Source organism: Pimephales promelas, chromosome 25, assembly GCF_988280905.1.
Source record: "Pimephales promelas chromosome 25, fPimPro1.hap1.1, whole genome shotgun sequence".
Taxonomy (NCBI): Eukaryota; Metazoa; Chordata; class Actinopteri; order Cypriniformes; family Leuciscidae; genus Pimephales; species Pimephales promelas.
Window position 1 is genome coordinate 23032906 of NC_142793.1, and position 22425 is coordinate 23055330.

The following is a 22425-nucleotide window of genomic DNA, read 5'->3' on the forward strand; positions in this document are numbered from 1 at the left end:
ATGCATTGTCTAAACACAAACCATTTATGTTAAGTAAAAAATTTCGTACATCCAGAGGGTGGCCATTTTGCCCGAACTTAATTTGATTGGGTTCAATCTGCTTAAATCTACGAACAAATTAAGTTTACTTAATCCGTTTGTGCTGGATTACATGATTGATTTGTGTTGCATTAACTGAACCTGGGCGGTGCTCGTTTGTTCCCAGCATGCTTTGCATGTGGTTGAATTAAAGGAGAATAAATGTTAAAATTAAGTGTTATTTTATCTTTTTTTGAGAAATGTAGAAAAGGCGAAGACTTGATAGAGTGTAATTGCGTTTAATATAAAATTACATTGGAATTATTAGACCCATTTAAATTACAGTGGGTTAACATTGTGGAGAAGAGTGGAGCATTTTGTTTGGCTGTCGACTGATTTATTTAACTCTTTTCTATTGCTTTGGTTGAAAGAGCATGTAAAACTTAGCATTTAAGATGCTAATATGTGCTACTGCTAGCAAATAGCTAGCTATTGTCTATCAATTTAATTATGTGTCACTAAAATAAATGAAATATTAATGGATTAATGAATATAAAAAAATAGCCTTTAAACATTCACGTTGAGACTACTTAAATTGGGTTGGTTAAAATGACTTAATTATAAAATAAAATCATGATGTTGAAGTTAGATGAACAAATTATGTTTGTTTAACGTAATCCAGTTATGTGGAACCTGTTGACGAAATACAATTAATTAAAGCCAACATATACTTTTTTTGAAAAAAATCATTTTATTCCCATATCTTATTTAAGTTTTTTTTCTTACCAAGCAAAAAGTGTTGACCAACCAAAATTTTGGTCACTAATTTCGAATTGTTCATCGATTGTTCTTTATTTCAGATTTAAAACAGTGTTTGCTTCTATAAAGACAGATATGTGCAAGTATGCAACTCAAATTGTGCCTGTGCTCCTCAACCCGAGCTTGAAGCCTCACATGAACCAAACATTCTTCAGAGCAGCTGAAGAAATGTGGTGACCTGTAATGACTGTCAAACCTCTAAATGTGTTTGAATATGTGCGCACGCCATATAGCGGCTCTGAAACGCGGTAAAGGCCTCATAGGGAAGTGATTAGAGTAAGAACACATCAAGGAGGGCTTGATGCAGAGCATAAGATGGAAACAGGGATAAAAATGAGACAATAGACAGGGAGGAAAAGGACGACTTGAGGCTATTTATTATTCAGAGGAAAAATAAACTGATGTGGGTTGCTGATTAGCCAAAAGTGAGAGAGGGAGCAGGTTAAGATCACTTCTTCAAAGAACACATTGTGAGTTAAAGACTTGAAATGTAAAGATCACACATATTATCGCCACCCTGCGGTGTTTGAACAGAATTGCCGCCCACCACAGACCAGATTGGTGGAGATGACATTCATCGCAACAGCAGTGCAACATTGGTGGTCGCTTTGTGACAGAAAACATTTCTCCCTGAAATAAAATGGTTATACGCCACAGATAACGCTGTTGATGAAAACGGCTTATCTCACTTGTACTGTGCCAGTGTGGTCGGTCACCGTTCCCAGCTGGACGTATTGCACCTGAATATCGTTACCCTGGAGAGGCGATGCGTCAACCCCGCCGGCCCCGTCGGTCGACGCCACGGCGATGAGCTGCGGTCCTCTTAGCACCTGGAGAAATGAAATAGACGGGAAAAAGAGGAAAATAAGCACTATGTTAAATGTTTATGATCAGTTGATTGATCACCGTTATTTGTTTAAGTGTGTTGTTGTGTCTGGCCCACAGTGCTTTAGACAAAACACACTGCTTAAAGTTCCCAACATGGTGGGAATGTGACCAATTTTAGTGACTAATGTTGTCTAACATGTGAATGTTGTGGCCGTCAAACTGGAGTCACACACCAATTTGCTGCAGGCTGTTGTCTAAATTACCAACACAAATATTCGTCATATAAAGAAATGAAAACAACCAGTTAGAGTTAAGAAAAAAATAAAAGTGTTTAAATGACTTTTTAAATGCTTTTTATTTATCTAAAAGATGCATCAGTCTTGTTAACCAAAACTATTACAAACATTCAGTAACTGAAATAAAGCTGAAGAAAAATAAAAGTATTAGATAAGGAACAGACTTTAAAAAACTTTTTTCTTTTAAATCAAAATGTTGGAAGATATGTAAATAAGTACTAAGTATTAAAATATACGTGTTGTATATATTAGAAGTAAGATTCTTATATATATATATATATATATATATATATATGAAGAGTTCAGATGCAAAAGCCTCTAAGTGCCATTTGAAATTTTCTTCTAGAATGATGATTTTTTATCAAGCTTGTATATTTAAGTTCAGTAATTTCACTTAAATGGCAATGATGATTTACTATTAATTGTTATTTAAGTGAAATTACTGAACTTAAATATACAAGTTTGATAAAAATCATCATTCTAGAAGAAAATTTCAAATGGCATTTAGAGGCTTTTGCATCTAAACTCTTCATATTTATATATTTTTTTTTACAATAATCAAATGTTTCGCCTGAGCAGTGTTTTTAAAACTATATATCCAAAAAACAACTCAGTCATAACAGAAATTAGTCAAGATTGTAAAACGGTAGTTTGTTAAAGTATGAGCTAAGTATTTCTGTATGAGTATAAGTATTTGAAATGAACATGATTTCTGAATGTCTAGTGACATATCAGGGAAAATGTATGATTAATTGAAATAAATTTCTTGCATACAGCTCCTTTAATAGCCTAAAACTGAAGCACATAACTTAACTAAATAAAGAAAAAAGTTTTTACTCAAAAACAGGGATAAAATGCTTTTTTAAACATGCATTTCAAAAGCATAGGCTATATAACACGCGAAGGTGATGACTTGGATCATTTTGTTTTTTGCGAAAAATATCCATTTCATTATAGAAATTCCCATGAGCTAATTTATTCTTAATTACATTCTTCCTGTTTATAACATTTTAAAACATACATATACAAATATCCTCAAAATGTTATTTTCTTGGAAGCGGAAGGTGAGACTCAAATGATATTCTGTTTTTTTATATGGAAATCAATCCATTATGCTTTCCTTTCTAAAACTATTACCAATGTTTTCCTTTCAGTCCTTGTTGATTGTTCTTTTCTAAACTAATTGAGCATATCCATCACCTCATTGTTTAAAGAAAATTAAAATTCACACAGTTTACATTTTAATCTGCTAATGATTCCCCTAATTCTACAGTTTATGCAACCGCCTGCCAGTAAACCTGTTTTTACGCTTTTCTTTTCACACTGTCAGGAAGTTCAAATGTCCAAACTTGCATACAGTATGCAAACAGCATGTCAAATGAGTACTAAGTATTTACAATAGGCCAACAACATCCGGCTAACGTACTACATTTGCTGAGACGTTTGCTGAGACGTGTCGGAAATGAAAAGCTCATTACCATATCTGAATTTTAGCATTTAATACACATTGATATGAACAGTAATGATGGTGACAGTTTTACAGTATCAATTTCAGCGCAAAGTAGACATTGCTCGTGGCAGTGAATACCAATGAAGACCATATCGGGCATTATGCAAATTTGTAACAAACATTTGTAGATAAGTTACGGAAGTGAGACTGGAATCGCAGACGACTTGTTTCGGCAGTTCAGAATCGCTTTCTTCTTTTAGGAGAAATACGTTTATTTGTCGTTCACTTTACAGACCTTTCTTAAAAAAGCATAATAGGAGCACTTTAAGAAGACTAGAAGTAAGTTTTTTTATCCAATTCAATCCACTATAATAGTACAGCAATTCGGGCCAATCAAATCATAAGGTTTGTTAGAATGCATTTTCTTTTCTTTGCAAGTCTTTAAACAATTGTCTACTTGCTGTTTCAGGATTAAAAAGTACCAAACTATGTAACTACAATATAAAACTGACAGCTTTAATGCTTTTGCTTGACTGCCAAGTCTGAAGTTTCAAGACTCTTAGGATTTGGCATTTAAGTAAGTGGTGGTGCAAACCAAATTCAAATCAGGCCAGGGATTTACTGCATTACCAAAAAAAAAAAAAGATAAAATAATAATTTCCTAATGCATGAGAAACTGATTCTGCCATGTGAGACACATTCAAGCAGAGTTCGGTGGAAGGCCCCGTCTCCAGCTGTGCTTTCACAAACACATCTCCATCCGGTGCCAATGTCCTAACTCATCGCAAAACAGGCACATTAAAGCAAAAACACTTGTGTGATCGCACATTGTGTTCGATTGCCACAAAGCAAGCTCGAACACATCATTGACTACACATCATCTGACCCCTAAATGCGCTTTGATGTGGTCGCCATGGTTTTGGATCCTCTGACTCCTATTCAATTACTGGTGCTAGTCTTCAACCTGAACTGTGAGTTAGTGATTTCTCTATTGCAGCAGTTGACCGTTTCCACATGCTCAACGTTCATTCAAAAACAGCCATTCGGGATAGAGTTTAAATGAAACGTGAACTTCAGACTAAACACGAATCATTAATCATTACAGTTCTTCTGCGACTCCACACGGCGACACCTCTACGGTTCATCTTGTCGACATCAGCGCCAGTGTGGGCATAAACAATCAAATCTGAGTCTCTCCAAATGGGAACAGAAATGCCATGCGCTCTCAATTAGGAGAGAGAAAATCTGCTTCACTGCACAAAAATCCCACAATAACCCCAATTTCAGATCTAGTTCGTCTCTGTCCCTACCCCAGTTTCAAGTGCAGACGCTGACTTTGAAGTCATGAGTCAGTGGCATACTTTGAGTTCATAGAAAACCCATGTGGTGCCCACCCTGGATGCCAATGACTCCTTTTTTGATGCTGCCAGTCAAATCATGTGGAAATAATTAAGAGCAGACGATGTTGGGTTGGTTCAAGCAGGATAAAATACAATTCAGAAATTACATTAAAATTAACACAACTTGAATACAAGTCTTCTATGTTGAGCACGTTTTTAATTTCTGAATTTTTATATTTTTGGTGAAAAAGGACAAAACTTCAGGGTGATACAACTGTCTTATCACAATTAAGAAAAAGCCTCATTAAAAGAATGAAATTCTTGAGAAGAATAAGTAGTTTGTTGTTATTTTTTCACTACTTATCAACATTTGGGGAAAAAAATCCCCAATAAAGTAGTATGGGCAAAATATAAACATTTTTTTTTTTAAGTTTTTTTTATTAAAATACCAGATTAGGTCAGGTTGTAAATGTGGTACGGCTTCAAAGAATCCTAATGTTATTTGTGAATTAACAATTTATGCTGTTTTAAAATATATATATACTTTTTAGCTTGAAAATACATTTGAAAATGTTCTGGGATATAATGATGTGTACATCATTACAATGTGTCATTACTTTTTCATTGATTGCTACACAACAGTACATTTTTAGTCATTAAATATTTAGCTTTTTTCAAAATGGTATATGGAAGTGCTTCAAAACCACATTAAATTAACATGAAAACAAAATTCTTTCCTTTTTGCATGTGTTTTAACGTGGATATCCTTGAATGTCATTAACCCATATACTCTGGTAAACAAAGAATAGCATGAGAACAACTGAAGGATGGCCCATCAGGTCTTAAACACAAACACATGCACAAGTACAGAAATATGCACATAAAGTTATTGGGAAGAAGAGTAACTCACAGCTGAGGGACATCCTTTTAAACTTCCTATTTTTCATTCCATCACACAGGAGGCACCAACTTGGATACTTTCTCATGCAGACAATCATAAAAAACAATCAAAATAAAGTTCACCGCTCTCTGAGAATTCATATGTCATTTTTAAACCATCCGTCAGGCCTCATAAGAGAAGGAAATGCACTTTTTCCACATTAAAAAGTGCATTTTGGGGATTTATCCATTGAATAACACTTGTCAAAGCAAACACGACTACAACAGCAGGAATTTTAAAACTGCAAGTGAGGATTGTTTGTATGCTCAGCTGTGCGACTTAACACAATGAGAATTTTATGATGCCGGGAGTGTAGCAATGAAAGCTCGTTCTCATCGGTTGACTTCCGACCTCACAACTGTTCTCAAGACGACTCGACACTCCACCGCTGGTCGGGAGAGCATGAGAACGTGGTTCCAACACAATTAAATAAAGTAAAGCTAATTCAAAACACACATCACATTGGAGACGCACAATTTGGCTCTTGAAGTCATCCAACAGTTACTACAGGTCTTGCCGAATGATTTATTAGGCTTATGTGACACTAACCTTGGCCAGAAAAAGGTAAAATCCAAAGGAAAAAACAGTCATGATGTCACAGCGTGTATGCCGAGCTAAGCCGGTGTGCCCGCATGAGGTCTGCTGACTTTGACAGAAATGAAAGGGCTCATTTGAGACACCAGTTGTGTTCTGTTTGTCAAACTCTCAGATGAAACAGAGTAAACATCCAAGCAAGTTCAGTGCTCGACATTAAGCCTTGCTATGTGCTTGTAAACCGGTCATTCGCTTGTACGAGTAGGTAAATCGGTCAGTTGGTTGTCCAGAAATAAATATTTCCTTTTTTTGTGTGTAAATGTATGCAATTTATTCTGACGCAATATTCTCATCAGTGTTTTATCAGCTCTTACTTAATTAAATCAGCATATTTGTGAAAGTCCCGCTTAAAGTGATTTCCAGGGCATTTTTTTTCTTATTAACTATGCTTCAATTTGTTAAGTAAATTCAATTGGAATAATAAGAATCAAATGAAATCCATATTCTCACACCAGAAGCAACACTGAACTTGCATTTAAAGTTGCATTGAGAAGTATTTACACAGACTGTTTAATACTGCTCAGAGATGGCATGAAAGTATTTAAACTGAAAAATTACAACTGCATAAATAATGTTATGAGATTAATGTTTTACACAATTCTGAAATAACCAAATATGAAAAGGTGGGAAATGATACTTCTAATAGGAACCAGAAGGTTTAGTTATTGAGTTATTCACTATATAGCAATCCGATTCATACAAAAGGCTGATTCATTAAAGAATGAAGCAAGTTACTGAATGGGTCATTGAATCATTGACTCACCCCATTTGTTCAAAAACACTGAATCACTTAGTAACGTTGTTGCTCGGAGATGGCAGCTGTTCTGCTATGGCTTTGGAATAATTTTTGTAGGCTAAATAGAGCAAAAACAGTAAGTTGTGTTGGTCACTAATTGTGTAAGTCAGAATCGTATCCACTTAATATTAACAGCTGTATAAAATTGATGTCACATTTGCAATTGTGCTGGTATAAATCCACTTGACTCGGACAAGAGTTAATGTTGAGCACCGCATTTGTTTGCCTTCTGGTTAATGACTGGATTCAATTCACATTAAAGGTATTTGAAAGTGAAATCGAGTCTTCATGAGCTAACCTACCCTTGTGCCCAGCCTTGTTTCTTTCGACAACAGCCAAACTTGAAATCTGCTATCTCTATACAGGCAGGCTGCCAAACAAAGGGTTTAAAAATTGGCAGAGCAAGTCAGGATCTGCTGTCAGCTTGGGTTGATGGGACTGAGAGCAAACAGGAAAAAAAGGACCCGGAATAAATCTTTCTCTAATGTAGTAATGCTTTCAGCAGCAGAGTAGGACAGCAAACACATTGAGGAACTGGAGCAAAGACAACGAGAAACAAAACAACAGCAGCTTAATGGAAAAAACATTTAGTTTGGGACCTTCTTCGATACATAACAACCAACTGTGCAAACATATTGCTCCCAAGCTTTCTTTATTGGCTTTCCAGTGTCGTCTTCTGTGCATTTGAATCTTAACTAGCTATGAATGATAAAGACATTCAAAATCACAAATTCCCCTGAAAAGAGTATGAAATTGGTTAAGCTCTAACATTAAGCTTGACGAAAACTGGATGCTTCTTTACGACTGGATATGCGGATCGGAAACAATTTTGGAAGAAGAAATTTGATTTCTTTTTTATGCACAGTTCAATAAACTGTGTTGTGAAAGAGGTGAGCTTCCCAGCAACATGTACAGTTCCCTCATACCCTCAAGAGTTGTCAGTATGACGAGAAAAAATAAAAAGTCTCTCTGGAAAGGTAAACACTTCCGCCCAATTTCTACATGATTCCAACAACTTGCATCTGGAGCGGGCCAGACCTACATACAGTAAGCCAGGACAGATGTGACGGCCTAACTGTACTGAGAGAGAGACAGACGGCCGACAGGACGTTGGACAAACTGAGTGAACTCCTAAAACCATCTGAGAGTCCTTTATCACTTCTGCTGCAAACCCCCCTACAGACCGACAAATGAACTTAATAAAAAAAAAAAAAACAGTTGCACATTAAAGATAGGTCTAAATTACCCCAACAATGAACACTATCTAACGAGGACATCTGCAGTCATCTGAGCTCAAAGACTAATCCCGGTTACATAAGTAAGTATTTGCTACATTATGAAAAAGTCTCCACGCAAAGACAGTCTTATAAGACACAGCATTAGGCTTGTATGGATGGTGCCACAACTAATGCCTTCTTAAACATCAAATTGATTTTTTACTTTATAAATTGAAAAATTCAAATTTGGAGGGCTGCCATCAACAACCGTATTGTTGTATCCACACAAACTCAACATAGCCTTGAGCCTGGAAGCAGATATAATTTCTAATGGGCATGCAGTTCCAAATAATTAAACATTGGATTACATCACTAATGTTGAAACAGTGCAGGGTTCAGCTCAAGTCATCATCAAATGTCCATTATGCTATTCCATCTGCTTCATTTGAAAACCAATGGTTGTGGCCAATCTAGACCTCGCGTTATATTAGTAATGTTGAAGAAATGTAGTGTTTAGCTTAGTCATCACCAAATTAGTTTGAAGGGAAGCTCAAAAGGAAAGACATTTGGGATGAAACCCAGGGAAAGGAAGCTTGGGGCAAGAAGAAGAGTCAAGGGCAGGAACAAAGTTCAGAAGGAAGATTAGGAAGTTTGAAAAGAAAGTAACAATGTTTGGAAGGAAGCTAAAAAAGAAGGATGCTTGGAAGGAAACAAAGAAGCTGAAAGGGAAGGAAGCTTCATGGGCAAGAAGGGAGATCAGCTCAGAAGGCAGAAAAAGGAAGGAAGCTTGGAGGCCAGAAATAAGGTTCGGAAAGGAAGATTAGGAAGTTTGGGAACAGGAAGGAAGGATGGAGGGAAGGAAGCTCGGTAGGAAGGAAAGGAATGGAAGGCAAGGAAGTTTGGGAGGAAGCTCAAAATGAAGGATGCTCGGAAGAAATCTCAGGCAGAAGAAAAGTAACTTTGGAGGGCAGAAAGGAAGATCAGTAGAAAGGTGAGGACGCTTAAGCAGCGTTTCCACTGCAGGAACTTTCCCCGGGAACTAGGAACTTTGGGGTGGTACTCAGTGTGTTTACACTGCAGGAACCAGGGTCTAAATGAAGTTCCAGGTAAAAATCCCCCCCCCCCCTCCCCCTGAGAGTCCCTGAGGTGGTACTTTTTCAGAGTTCGGGAACTTTCGGGGTGGGACTTGTATGCTGAACATGCTGATTGGTTCTCACCACGCTATTCTTTCTGCCCGATGGCGTGCGTTCGTCCCATCCATCTCACGGTCAATGTCCGCTGATAACAAACGTCTACTTTTATATCTAGCATTACGAGCTTTCTGAATACTCTTTGGGTGCTCGTCTCTTTTCTGCCGTTTTGTTAATTACCTCGTTAGTAAACCAATCGCACACAAAAGCAGCAAAGCTTGAATCTCCTCCATACAAAACTCAAAACAAACGCGCAGGCTAGGAAGAGCAGTCGCACGCAGTTCAACGTCACTATAATCTTCCCGCCCCGTCCCATAAGCAAGCGGTCTGGGGAAAAAAGTTCCTGTGAAAAAAGTTCCTGGGACAAATAGTTCCTGGTAATTGCGGTGGAAACACGGCTTTAGAAGGGAGGAAGGTTAGGGAGCTTGGAAGATAGCTTAAAATGCAGGTAAAGAAATTTGGAAGAAAGAAGTAAAGCTAGGACGAAACAAGACTTGGAAGAAACAAAGGATGCTCAGATAGAAGCTTGAATGTCAGGAAGCAAGCTCAGAAAAACAGAAGCATGATCTAGGAAAGAAGGTATTGTTTTACAGTTTCTCTCATGTTACTAATGGTTCAAATCTCATTGTATAGCATTGCACAAGTATGACTTCCAAGGCCGGATTGGTTGACAACCAACTTAAACGGCAATTTTAGTTAGCATCAAATCCTAATACTCACTAAATCATTACCAACAACCTTAAATATGACCCATGTGGCAGATTGAGATACTACTCCTCTTGCCAAAGCAATCTTTTACAGTGTATCCAAAGAAAGGGATTAAACAGACCCTGCACAATTCAAAATGACAGACACGCATCTATAAGATTCCTGATTCAAAGAGCAGACGGAATCACATAAATAACAATTTTACAACAAATTTAACGACATGCAGATAAGCCGAGTTACAAAGCTTGTTCTTGGGAACAAAGAAATAAGGCTTGCTTTAGTGTTGGTGTCAAAGTGTCACGTCTCTTTTTTGTGTCGTCTTCATTATGTTTCTAATTATACTGCTGAATCGACAGGCTATGGCGAATCCCTCCACGTGTTGTAAACTTGTGAAATATCTGACCTTGGAAAAACCTCTGTGAGGAGACGCACAGTCCAGCCCCGCCTCCAAAACTTGTGTTTTTCCTCAACGTTTCCAATGGAAAGCATCTCAGAGCAACATAAATTATGACGACTTGATGATTTTATTGCCTCTTGTTCATCAGAAGTTTTCATTGCATCCAAGTTGCGGTAAAACAAAAGGTGAAATGCTCATAAAGACGATTCCATGTGTCACAAGTGTTAATGAGGAAAGTCAAGCAATGCGACTTGTGTACATACCGGTGTCCACCGACCAAAAAATCTTGCATCAGCTCCATGAGAACTTATCTCCATTAGATTACCAAGGGATTTTCTTGTGAATATTTGCGAGAAGATCTTGAATCCCAGCCATGACCACATTTGCTTCCAGAACTCCACTATCACGACCCAAGACAGGCAAGTGCATCAACAACGCTTTGAAATACAACCCCTTCCATTAGGACACAAAGATCACTGGGATCGCAAAAAGCTGTGGACCATTTTATTTAACATTTTTTGTTTTATATCCTGGGGGAAAACATTGTTCCAATGGAGGTAAAAAGGGTAAATTCATTTAGGAGTTTGAATTGGGATTTAAGCCCCAAGGTTCTGACAACAGCCTTGAATCCAAGAGAATTTAGATCCTACAGCAGGTACTTAATGGTTGTGAGCTCTGCACACATCTGGTTTCAATACTGAGAGAGAGGAAACTTGAAGTTCTGAATTGCAAATGGGCATAATTGCATACATACCAATATAAATATACACACATTTACAGAGGGAAAAAGTTACATCAATTGATCACACAGATGCAGCTTGTGAATGATATTTAAACTCCTGAGCTCATTTTTATCTTGTCCAAATTCAATAAAACAACAAATCCAAAAAAGCAGATTAAAAACAGATCACAGTAGTTTTTCCTTACTCTTTTTACATTTGTCTCAATTTGCAGACTTAGAATAAGTCTTTACTGGGTTACTGAATTTGCAGTGCACACTTTCAGATGTGCAAATAGTGTTAAAAGTCTATGGGTAAATGAAGCAGGTTTCTTTCAAAACATACACTCTTAGAAGAAATGGTTCTATTTAGAACCAGAAATAGTTCCATCCCCCGCTTCATATATGGAACTCCAAAATGGTTCTATATAGAACCATTTTTTTGCCCCAGGGTTCTATATAGAATCCAGAGGAACCCTTTTTTTAAGAGTGTATAGAACCTTTTAGGGGTTCCAAATACGTAGCGCTGATAGAACCTTTTAAGGTTCTATATAGAACCTTTTCTGCTAAGAGTGTAGCTCTGTTTGCTTGAGAGGCCCGACATGTCAACTTCAGACTCTTTCTTGACTTATCTTCATTTGGTGCTACATTTTTATCAGGTAGAAGAGACACAAAATTGCTTCAAGGTACCAAGATACACATTTCCAAATTGAATTTGGAGTCAAAAACTTAAACTATGCGTAGCTATGCCAAACTACACGGTTTAATTGCTATTTAGGTGCATTTTATAGCCTGGAAGCCATCTAAACTTAGCCCCGCCCACAACATTTAAGGATGGGAAGAACACTCTGAAATTGATCCGTTGAGAAGCAAGTATGCCCAAACTAAAGCTGTAGGGACCAATCAAATTTTCAGGGTGGGCTTTATGCAATGATGGACAGATGATTATCAGCAACGTAATCATCCATGTTTTCATGCAATCAAGATGTTTTTGCCTATGGGATCCGATTCGGTCTATCCAATTGAGCGCAAAGGCATTTTTTTATCCTGGTTCGGTTGAAACGCCCCAAAATGGAGCAGTATCAGACTCACATTCTGACTAGAACCAGAGTATGATGACATCAGGCTATGCATTTCATGTTTAAAAATGTAATTTTTTAATGAAAACAAGCAATTTTAATCATCTAGCTATTATTCAGAGGCCATAAAAATACAAAACTGCTCGGTACATACCAAACAAAAAAAGTGCACAGTGCAAAAAACGAAAAAATTGTTTGTATAAAACTGTGGACAAATTATGAGTATGGGTTGCCATACTTGGCCTTCACTTCACCTTTTTTTGGTTGCTCACTTTACTTGTCCGTCAGACAGACCGCTGAAGGGTTTTTGATTGCAAACAGCCTCTGTGAGACTATAGACTCACAAGCTACTAAGATACAACCACACTGCAACAGCGCTGGGTATATATCTATTGTGCATTCAGAAAGCTCCTGAATAATTCAGCACCGAAGGAGCTTCACAACATAAAGTAATGCACCAAAAGGAGCTAAATCTCTCCCTTCCTACATCCAAACTGATCAAGAGTCTTGCAGCACCGTACAGAACCCCAACTATGTCTGCCTGTGGAAGTAGAAGTAATTAAAGAACTCTTATTGATAGAAAACACAAGGCCCGAGAAGTTTCAGTAATAAACATCTGCAACGTCTGGCCTGAAGACTTTGCCAGCACAATGTGGAACTAACCAATTGTACCGAGTAAAAACAAAACCTCCTCAGACTTCAGTCTTCTCACCCTCTTTTCGCTCTCTTTCCTTAGCTTTCGATATGTACCAGATCACAGGGCAGGAGAAGGGAGCATCAGATAAGAGCATCCCAAGAGGTCGCTGACTGATTTAACACACCGTTAACACTCCTTTACTTTCTCTCATGCCTTTCATGTGCCGACTGTGTGTGTTTGTTTTAGATAGTGGAAGGGGGCTAAATGATAAGGCATGCTGTTATAGACCGACAGCCTGTAAATCATGGGCTCTTCCCCTTTACGGCAAAGAGAACATGGCGGGCAGATGGGGATGTAAAAACTTCAGATAGTCTTCTTAACCAGGCGAAACCCTTTGTAAGTAAGGAACTTCACACAGCTCTTTTTACGAGAAGTTTAGGACAGACTGTCTTTAAAGCTCAAAAAAAGAAAGAAAAACACCATGAAAGCACCTTCTAAGAGTCTAAATGATACGTGGATTATGTTCCAAGTTTCTGTGTTCTCTAATATTTAAAAAATTCTCTAATATTTACTGTTAGACGTGTTGCATCAGGTTCGATGTCAATGACGTCCAAACTTAAAAAATAAAAGAAAATCTATGGAAGAAAGTCATGCGGATTTGGAAAGACATTAGGCTGTGTGAACAATGTCAGATTTTTCGTTTTTGGGTGAACAATTCCAAGACATTCTGAAATAACGCCAAAAAATATAAATTACCTCACCAAAAAATGATCCAACAGTATGCTCAACTGTACTCTTTTTGTCCTGATTCAAATCCTTCTTCTGAAGTGTGACCCGAATCCAAATTGGAGTCATGGTACACCATTATGATTACATATATCAAACCCTAGTCCATGAAACCATCTCAAATAAGCCGTGTGGCAACGTGTCTCTCACGGAGGAGCTTCGAAAGCATAAAAGGAGCAGCAGTGACAGTGAAGGATGAGAAAGGACCAGGCCAGGGTTAATGACATTTTCTTTCCCTCTTTTTTCTCTTGACGAAAGCACAAATAGACATTGTCTTACCCATATTAGTATGTATGTTGTCCACACGTACTTTGTTTATGTGCAAACTTTGGCACTGGGGACTGAATGCCCCGTTATATCTGTGATCATCTGGGCTCTTTTTACACTATGGGCGATATGCCAGGAATAATTCAATTGAAAGAAAGGAAAACAAGGCAAACATTTTCTCACTGCTACTGTACAGATGTAAACTATCATCAAAATGAGGTATGTTATGGGTGTACGAGTGTGGGTAAAAGACAGAGCTGAGAAACAGGCTAGAAAAAAAAATCATTTTCTGAAGAAAAAGTGTGCAGCTTTTGGAGACTATGTTCATCCACAATGCTTAATGTTGTTATATTGTTGCTAAGATTGGGGTTATTATAGTTAACTAAAACTAAAACCATTAAAATATATCCGTTACTTGAAATAAAATAAATGTTAACTAGAATAAAATAACTAAAACTGAAATAAAAATGAACACTATACAGACATAAAAGAAATATAACAACAATGACAAAAACACAATTACTGAAAGGAAAATGGAAAAACACGAAAAATTTTTTTGAAAATGACTCATGGTCTCTCAATACAAGGTGATGTCACATGTTAGTAGGTGAGCTAACACACCATCTTCCGGGGACCTTCTTGCTTGTACCCATTGGGCCACTGCCACCCCAAGGAAGATAACAAACACGGATTTTGAAGTTGAGTTTGTTTGTGTGTGTGAAATGAGCTCATTTCAAAACGAGTCTGTTGCTTTTTAGCCCTGTTTGATCTAAAGAGCCTATTTGATGTGATGGAACTGATCTGAGAAACAGGAAGTGCACACTGTCCCAAACATTATATTCTCAGAACAAACCAAAGAACAAGAGAGGACACAAAAAGAAACTGTCACATGGACACGGACCAATAAATGGAAAAGGCTACCTACATTTACCTGGCCATCTTGCCCAACATGCACTTGGTGGATCTGTAGGTTGCCCTGCAAGACAGGAAAAACATAACATATTCAAATTTCAGCAATTGAATGAGGTACAAATTAGTGTCCCATTTTTTTTTTTTAAGGATTTAGGGTCTTTTCCGCTTTTTTAGAATGGCGTGTGACACATTGGACACTGTAAAAGATGCGAGCACAATGAAGTGTGGTGCATATTTGCATAGAAAAACAATGTAAAAAGGTGTTCTGGGTGAACAAATAACTTTTGTTGTGATAATTATTAAATAAAGCTTATCTAACATAAAATTAGCCAGCATTAAAGTAGCATCAAATGTGTGATCCTCATGCTTAAAATGGTCATTTTGGTCTATCCTTCTCAACTGTGCCCAAAAATCAATAGGCCATGTTAAACTCAAAATCAGTTGAATTTACATGTAATTAATTTGTAATTACATTTTTTTTACTTAAAAACTCATTTAAAGTATCAAAATGTTTGTATTTAGCTGTTCAGTAACCCTATTACCAAATTAAAAGCATTTAAACCCTTTCCAAAGCCGGAAGATGACAATAATTTTAATAATCTTTAAATTTTTCCCAGTTTTTGCAAAGTGTTGCAGTGTTGTGCATTCGTCAAGCTCACCCATTTAACCCTGTTACCTTAGATATTGTAGGGAAAAAAAATTAACAAATTAAATTAAATGAATTGAAAACCAACATTTGGCCCCAGTTAAGCTAGCCCCAACTGTGAGCTAATTTCTACAAGATTTTTTTCATTTTGATTAATTATTCCTTTTTCATTATTAATTTTTCATTAAATATTTATTTTTTCTAGAAAATTATGGCGTTATGTCATGTGTGCCTCAATCCTGAGTGAGTAATTGTAAGTTTTGAGCACAGAGAACTATATTTTGCAAAAGCACACATATAACGCCATAAAAAAATAAGGAACCAAAGTTTAGTAACACTGATCAGTGATAAAGTTTCAGTCATGTTCTCCATCTGACTCTAAAACACACACATATCTGGAGACGGCTCATTTCCTTTACAAACTTTCTCAGATAAATGGTTTTGATGAGGCGGGCCAGATGTATTACAAAGACGGTCTTTGTGAGTGGAGGTAGGATGAAGTGGCACGCTGTTGCTAAGCTCTGGACTCAACAACAAACAACATCACTGGGAATTTACCAAAAATATGAGCACTGAAGTCTATGGTCATCTTCAATATTTTGTAAACGAGGACAGGAAACGCTCTCCAATTATTTTTCTCTTCCTCTCAGGACGATGGATGGATTTGATCAAAGCATGGTTTACATATTTGCGGATACCTTTAAATAATCCTGCTCAAATCTAGGACACCGAGTACAAATCAAGAGCCTTCCAATTCAGGGCTTAGGGAGATTTCTCAGACGTAGATCATACTGAAATCGGTAGCTCAGAAATAATTATGGATCAGTTCAGAGGTTTGATGAGTTTCAATTAGTAAGCACAAATGAGGGATGGAGTGACTCAGAGGAAGAAAAACGAAGAAAATGATGTGTACCTCACTGTCCTGTGTGATCTGCACCTGTTCGCCTTGTGGCACCTGAGCGATGTGGAGGTGTCCCTGCGGTATCTGTGAACGAAAAAAAGAACGTCATTTCCAATCAAGCTGTTGTCAAAGTGTGACATATTTTTTCAACTTTGTGTGCTAATACACACGTCACACTATATGGACCGTTAATATGGAGTTGTTCCCACTCTTTGCAGCTGAACTATTACAGCTTCCACTCTTCAGGGAATGATTTTTACAAGATTATGAGTGTTCCTGCTGGAACTTATTCCCATTCATCCAGTGGAGCATTTTTGAGGTCAAGCCTTGATGTTGGATGAGAAGGCCTGGCTTTGCAATCTCTGTTCTAGTGCATCCCAAATAGGACTGTGTATCGATACAGATTAGAGCCAGACCGATAAAGGATTTTGAAGGCCGATACCGATACAAATATTTGTTGGTTTTAAAATCCGATATATCGGCCGATATTATTATTAATTTTATTTCAGAAACGCGCAACAAAATATTTACAGATTTCCCTAACATTAGTTATTTATTTACAAAGTTTTAATTAAAATAATATGATAATGCATTTTAAAAAGAAACTTGTTTCTATTGTCACAACAGAACGGAGGAACATCAAAATATAATAAAGTTCTGATAAATAAAATAATAATTAGTCCCTACATTGCCTTATAGTTATAAGCTACCTTATAATTACAATGTCAGCTTGCTTATCCCTTTACCTGCACTTTTTGACAACACTCATCACATGGTTGAAGCGTGATTCGTCCGTTTTTATTTTATTTTTTAAATATTCATTTATCGGCCATTATAACTGCCGATACCGATATTTTAGAAAATGTCTAATATCGGCCGATAATATCCGCCAGCCGATGTATCGGTCTGGCTCTAATACAGATGTCCCGATTCAATTCAGATTCGGAAGATCTCAATTCGATTCGATTCTTAATTTGAAACGATTCTCGATTTTCGATTCGAATCAGTGAATAATTTTCACTGGCCCCATCAAAAAAAGTTATAACTGAATATAGTTTTTGACCCATGTATCCTTGGGGACTGACTTACTGCAACCAATCTCTTCAGAACGACCCATTTTTTTTCCTCAAATGTTTGCGAAAATCTTTGGATTTTATACAACTGTGGCAAACACCACATTTTCCAACAATCCTGATGTAATTGTGTTTTCTAATAATAATAATCATGACTGCTGTCTTTCAGTAACACTAAATGTATCATGGGTAACCCTGGATGACTTTTGTCTCATGTTGGTTGCTGGTTCATCATTGCGGTATATGGAAACGGTGCATTTTTCCACAATTAACTTGATGAGTTCCCAAACATTTGACATTATTGGTTTTGTTAATCAGTTTCTTTCTGCCACTGCTTTCCCAAAAAGTGCATAAAAAAAGTCTAATTTAGGAAAGTTTATAACAAGCAACACAAGCGATCAATCAAAACCTAAAAAGAGCGTGTCATTGTTTGCCCGTATCTGACAGGCTTAAATTATCGATTATGTGCGAGTGACGAAAACTGAACATTTGAGAAGCCAAAGGGCTCGACAAAAACTGACCATTGAGAGGTTGCCTCTGAGAGTACAACTATTATGGTTCGGTTCAGGGAGATGTTACACAAACAACAGATGACAGATCCGTTTACGAGTCCGCAGAAGCCAAGAACTCCTCCACAGATTAAACTCTCCTGATTGTACATTGTGTATTCAGAGTTTTGATTGTGCTGTCACAATGCATGCAGATTATATTTCAGATGGTGTGTAGGGGTGGAGATGACCTCATGCAGCTGTGAAAGTCAGAGATCAGGTTTAGGTTCTCAAAAGAGGCCGCATGATCGGGCACAGCGGAAATTCTGTTGCTAAAGCTCCATTAAATGCTTGCAGGGGATTGGCTTTTCCACAGAGTATTTGCACTCAAGCACACAGAGTTCAGGGAGACTCGGACCTCCTTTCAAAAAGATGTTTGAGTGTGTTTATTTGTTTGTCTGCACAGCTGACACAGGTTTGAAATGAACGGGTATACAGTATATGTATTATGGTACAAGATGTGTGGTCTTGCAAATGCGTGAATTAAACCAGATATTTGTGTTTTGTGAAGAAAAGTGGTGGTTGTCCATACAAAACTTGGTAACCTTGGAAGGTTGCTAAGGTGATCTGGGTGGTTGCTATGGCATTTTTTGTTATTTGCATACTGGCCAAAGTCAAAAGAGTCCAGCCCAACTCAAGGTATATAGCCTTTTTTAAAGGGTTAGTTCACCCGAAGATGAAATGTTTGTCATTACTCACCCTCATGTCGTTCCAAACCCATAAGACCTTTGTTCTTCTTCGTAACACAAATTAAGAACGAAGATGAACAAGATCTTACGGGTTTGGAATGACATGAGGGTGAGTAATTAATGACAGACATTTCATTTTGGCTGAAATAACCCTTTAAACTCTGATAGATAGATAGACAGACAGACAGACAGACAGACAGACAGACAGACAGACAGACAGACAGACAGACAGACAGACAGATAGATAGATAGATAGATAGATAGATAGATAGATAGATAGATAGATAGATAGATAGATAGATAGATAGATAGATAGATAGATAGACAGTAGATAGACAGACAGACAGACAGACAGACAGACAGATAGATAGATAGATAGATAGATAGATAGATAGATAGATAGATAGATAGATAGATAGATAGATAGATAGATAGATAGATAGATAGATAGATAGATAGATAGATAGATAGATAGATAGATAGATAGACATAGTAGATAGACAGACAGACAGACAGACAGACAGACAGATAGATAGATAGATAGATAGATAGATAGATAGATAGATAGATAGATAGATAGATAGATAGATAGATAGATAGATAGATAGATAGATAGATAGATAGATAGATAGACATAGTAGATAGATAGACAGACAGACAGACAGACAGATAGACAGATAGATAGATAAATAGATAGATAGATAGATAGATAGATAGATAGATAGATAGATAGATAGACAGACAGACAGACAGACAGACAGACAGACAGACAGACAGACAGACAGACAGACAGACAGACAGATAGATAGATAGATAGATAGATAGATAGATAGATAGATAGATAGATAGATAGATAGATAGATAGATAGATAGATAGATAGATGCCTTTTGGATTACGACAACTATACAGTACTCACCACTTGCACCTGTCCGTCTTCTCCAATACGGTGGATCTGGACTTGTTGTGTGGCTCCAGCCAGAGCGTAGTGCAAGGCCTGCTGGGTAGAGGTCTCGAGAGCCGACGTCTCTGTGGCCGAGACTCCATCTGTTCGAGGACACATAAACAAGCTTATAACACAGTCCAACTATGTGGGTCAAACCAGAAAGTCGAGAGACTGGGTCAAATCGTGTCAAGCAACTGGTTTCAATAACAGAAGATGCTCAACTGTAACTGCCAAACACACACACACACACAAATGCTTTAGTGAGAAGATGATAAAGAGAGAGAGAGACCACAGTCTGTTCCCCGTCATGGCGAATTTTATATTTCAGTGTTATCAGAAAAACGCCCTTTGGGATACACATACTCTGCAGAATTTTTACGAAAGTAGAAGAGAACACACGATACACAAGATTCTCACAGACGGAGAGAAGCGAAAGAGTTCACATACACACACCCTGAACTTGAGGAAAATCCCTTCCGACTGCTCTTGGACGTGATCCAGTGCATCTGCCAGATTAGAGCATGTTTATACAGCGTAAATGATCTCAAAATACACAACAAGGGCTCTCGACCTAGCAGCCCAAACACACTCGTGCCCTAAAACTGTACGTAAACCCAACCCCTTAGTCTAAACAACGAGTATTGCAGACATGCTACAACAGACTAGGCGCTTAAAACACACGCTCACCACATTTCTGATTAAAGGTGGTTAAGTTGTCTCTGGACAAATGGTGCGGGTTTTCATTTACAAAGTTTAAGTGATTTTAAATCATGGCGAAGGGCATATAAGCAGGCTAACGTTACTTAGGGGAAAAAGCACAAAATGTGAGACTGCCCTTCAGTTAGTTTCCCAAGACAGAATGTGATCAGAGACTCTGTTAGGTCTTCCCTAGGTTGCGGATGAAAAGTAAACCGGATTCAATTTTATGCATCTGAAACATCTCCAGACCAGTTTGTCCGTTAGCTTGACAGTTTTTACTTCTTGGCTGCCATCGGTTTAGAAATGCCCAAATAAAACCAAAACAACTGTGTTTGATGATTCGTTTTTGGCAATTAAACAAACGGTATGATCGTGTATCTGATGCTGCAGCTTATTAAACATACCGAATTTTGTGTATGGATGTAAAGATGCCTCATTAGTGTTTACTTCCAATATGTAAGACATTCGCCATATTGGAAAGGTCAAATCGGGTTAATAAACACTTGAGAGCAAGTTGAATGTTCATTTGCAACCTAGTTATTCGCATGTATGAATATCTATATCTGCAATAGACATTAGCAGATGATTTTCACCATAGATATGCATATAAAGGGTAGATATGTCGTCCACGCTGCTGGCCAATGGAGATCGACGTCTGCACCTGGCGGCCATCTTATCACAGGCAGCTCGCTCACTCGTAACATTGTGTTAATGGTACACGTACTATTTAAATGACCATAACTTGCTCAATTTTCTACCGATTTTCAAACGGTTTGTTTTGATATAAACGTCAGAGATGTAGTTATGACACTGCATACTTATGAATAAAAAGTGTATAAATAAATAATCATCCAGATAATTATAGCCACGGTAATAATGTTTGTAAGAAACCAAACTGTTTGTAAATCCGTCAAGATTTCAACGAGATAAGAGTATTTGTGTTCGTGCTGACCACTCATCTTACACCAGCTTGCCTGTGACAAGATGGCCGCCGGTGATGACGATGGAAACTCCGTCGTAACACATCTAGCCTTTATATACATATCTATGATTTTCACAGCTTTTAGTTGTGATAATTCTGCATTTAGATATTGCATCTTGTTTTTATACATAAAAACACAAACCCTCACATTCTCACCTCTGAAAGGTTATCCCATTTTAACTGGAATTTTATCATCCATTTTATGATTAATTTAAATCCTTTAAATCTCTTCATCATATAAAATGATTGCGTCTCTTTAGAAGATTTTTGGACAAAACCGCTCAATTAATATGGATTAATTTTATGATCTCTTTGTGACCTTTTTGAAGCATCAAAGTAGTAGTTGCGTAGCAGTCATTTCAGTAAAAAGATCTTCATTTCTGTTCAACAACACGGAACAAAATGCTTATGGGATTAAAAAGACTCATGTAAGTAAATGATGACAGAATCTCCTCTACTAAAGGGATGAACTATCCCTTTAAAAATGCAAAAACAAAAGCATTTTATACAGAATTTTGAGAGCTACAGCAGGGGTTGCATCATATATTCTCCATTCCTGCTCATTAAAAAAATCGATATTTTGGCTGTCTGGCAGAAACACTGTGTTCCTTTTATAGTCCACACCACATGTTCCTAACACTTCGATTTTGGTTTGAAAGAACGCTGAGCACCAGTTGGCTTGTTCATAAGATAAAAGTTTAATCAAACGCAGGGAGGCCTAATCCAGCTGGACACGGACAACAGAAGGAGGTGAAGCAATCGTAAGTGTATGGACCATTGTGGAGAACCAATACAGGATATTTGTGTTAGTCCAAAATAGGTCAAAGGTGAAGGCCTGTGAATCTCTGAGAGGAAGGGACAGGACGTGAGGCGTTGTCCTGAGATTAGAACCATCTGTTAGTTGAGGAAACATCAGTCACAGAGTTTTTCTCTCGCACACAAACATGAGTG

The 22425-nt window shown here is 37.5% G+C and overlaps 1 protein-coding gene across 2 annotated transcripts in view; it reads right to left on the reverse strand.

Moving 5' to 3' along the window:
• banp (BTG3 associated nuclear protein) overlaps positions 1-22425 on the reverse strand; it is a 40675-nt gene that overhangs the window by 6758 nt on the left and 11492 nt on the right. The window contains exons 9-12 of one of the 2 annotated variants that reach the window (XM_039648097.2): positions 19767-19894; positions 16552-16623; positions 15012-15056; positions 1527-1667 (exon numbers count right to left, since the gene is read on the reverse strand). In XM_039648097.2, coding sequence (XP_039504031.1) covers positions 1527-1667; positions 15012-15056; positions 16552-16623; positions 19767-19894 — 386 coding nt within the window. Of the gene's footprint in view, positions 1-1526; positions 1668-15005; positions 15057-16551; positions 16624-19766; positions 19895-22425 lie in introns of both variants that reach the window. The other variant, XM_039648096.2, reaches the window with a different exon arrangement.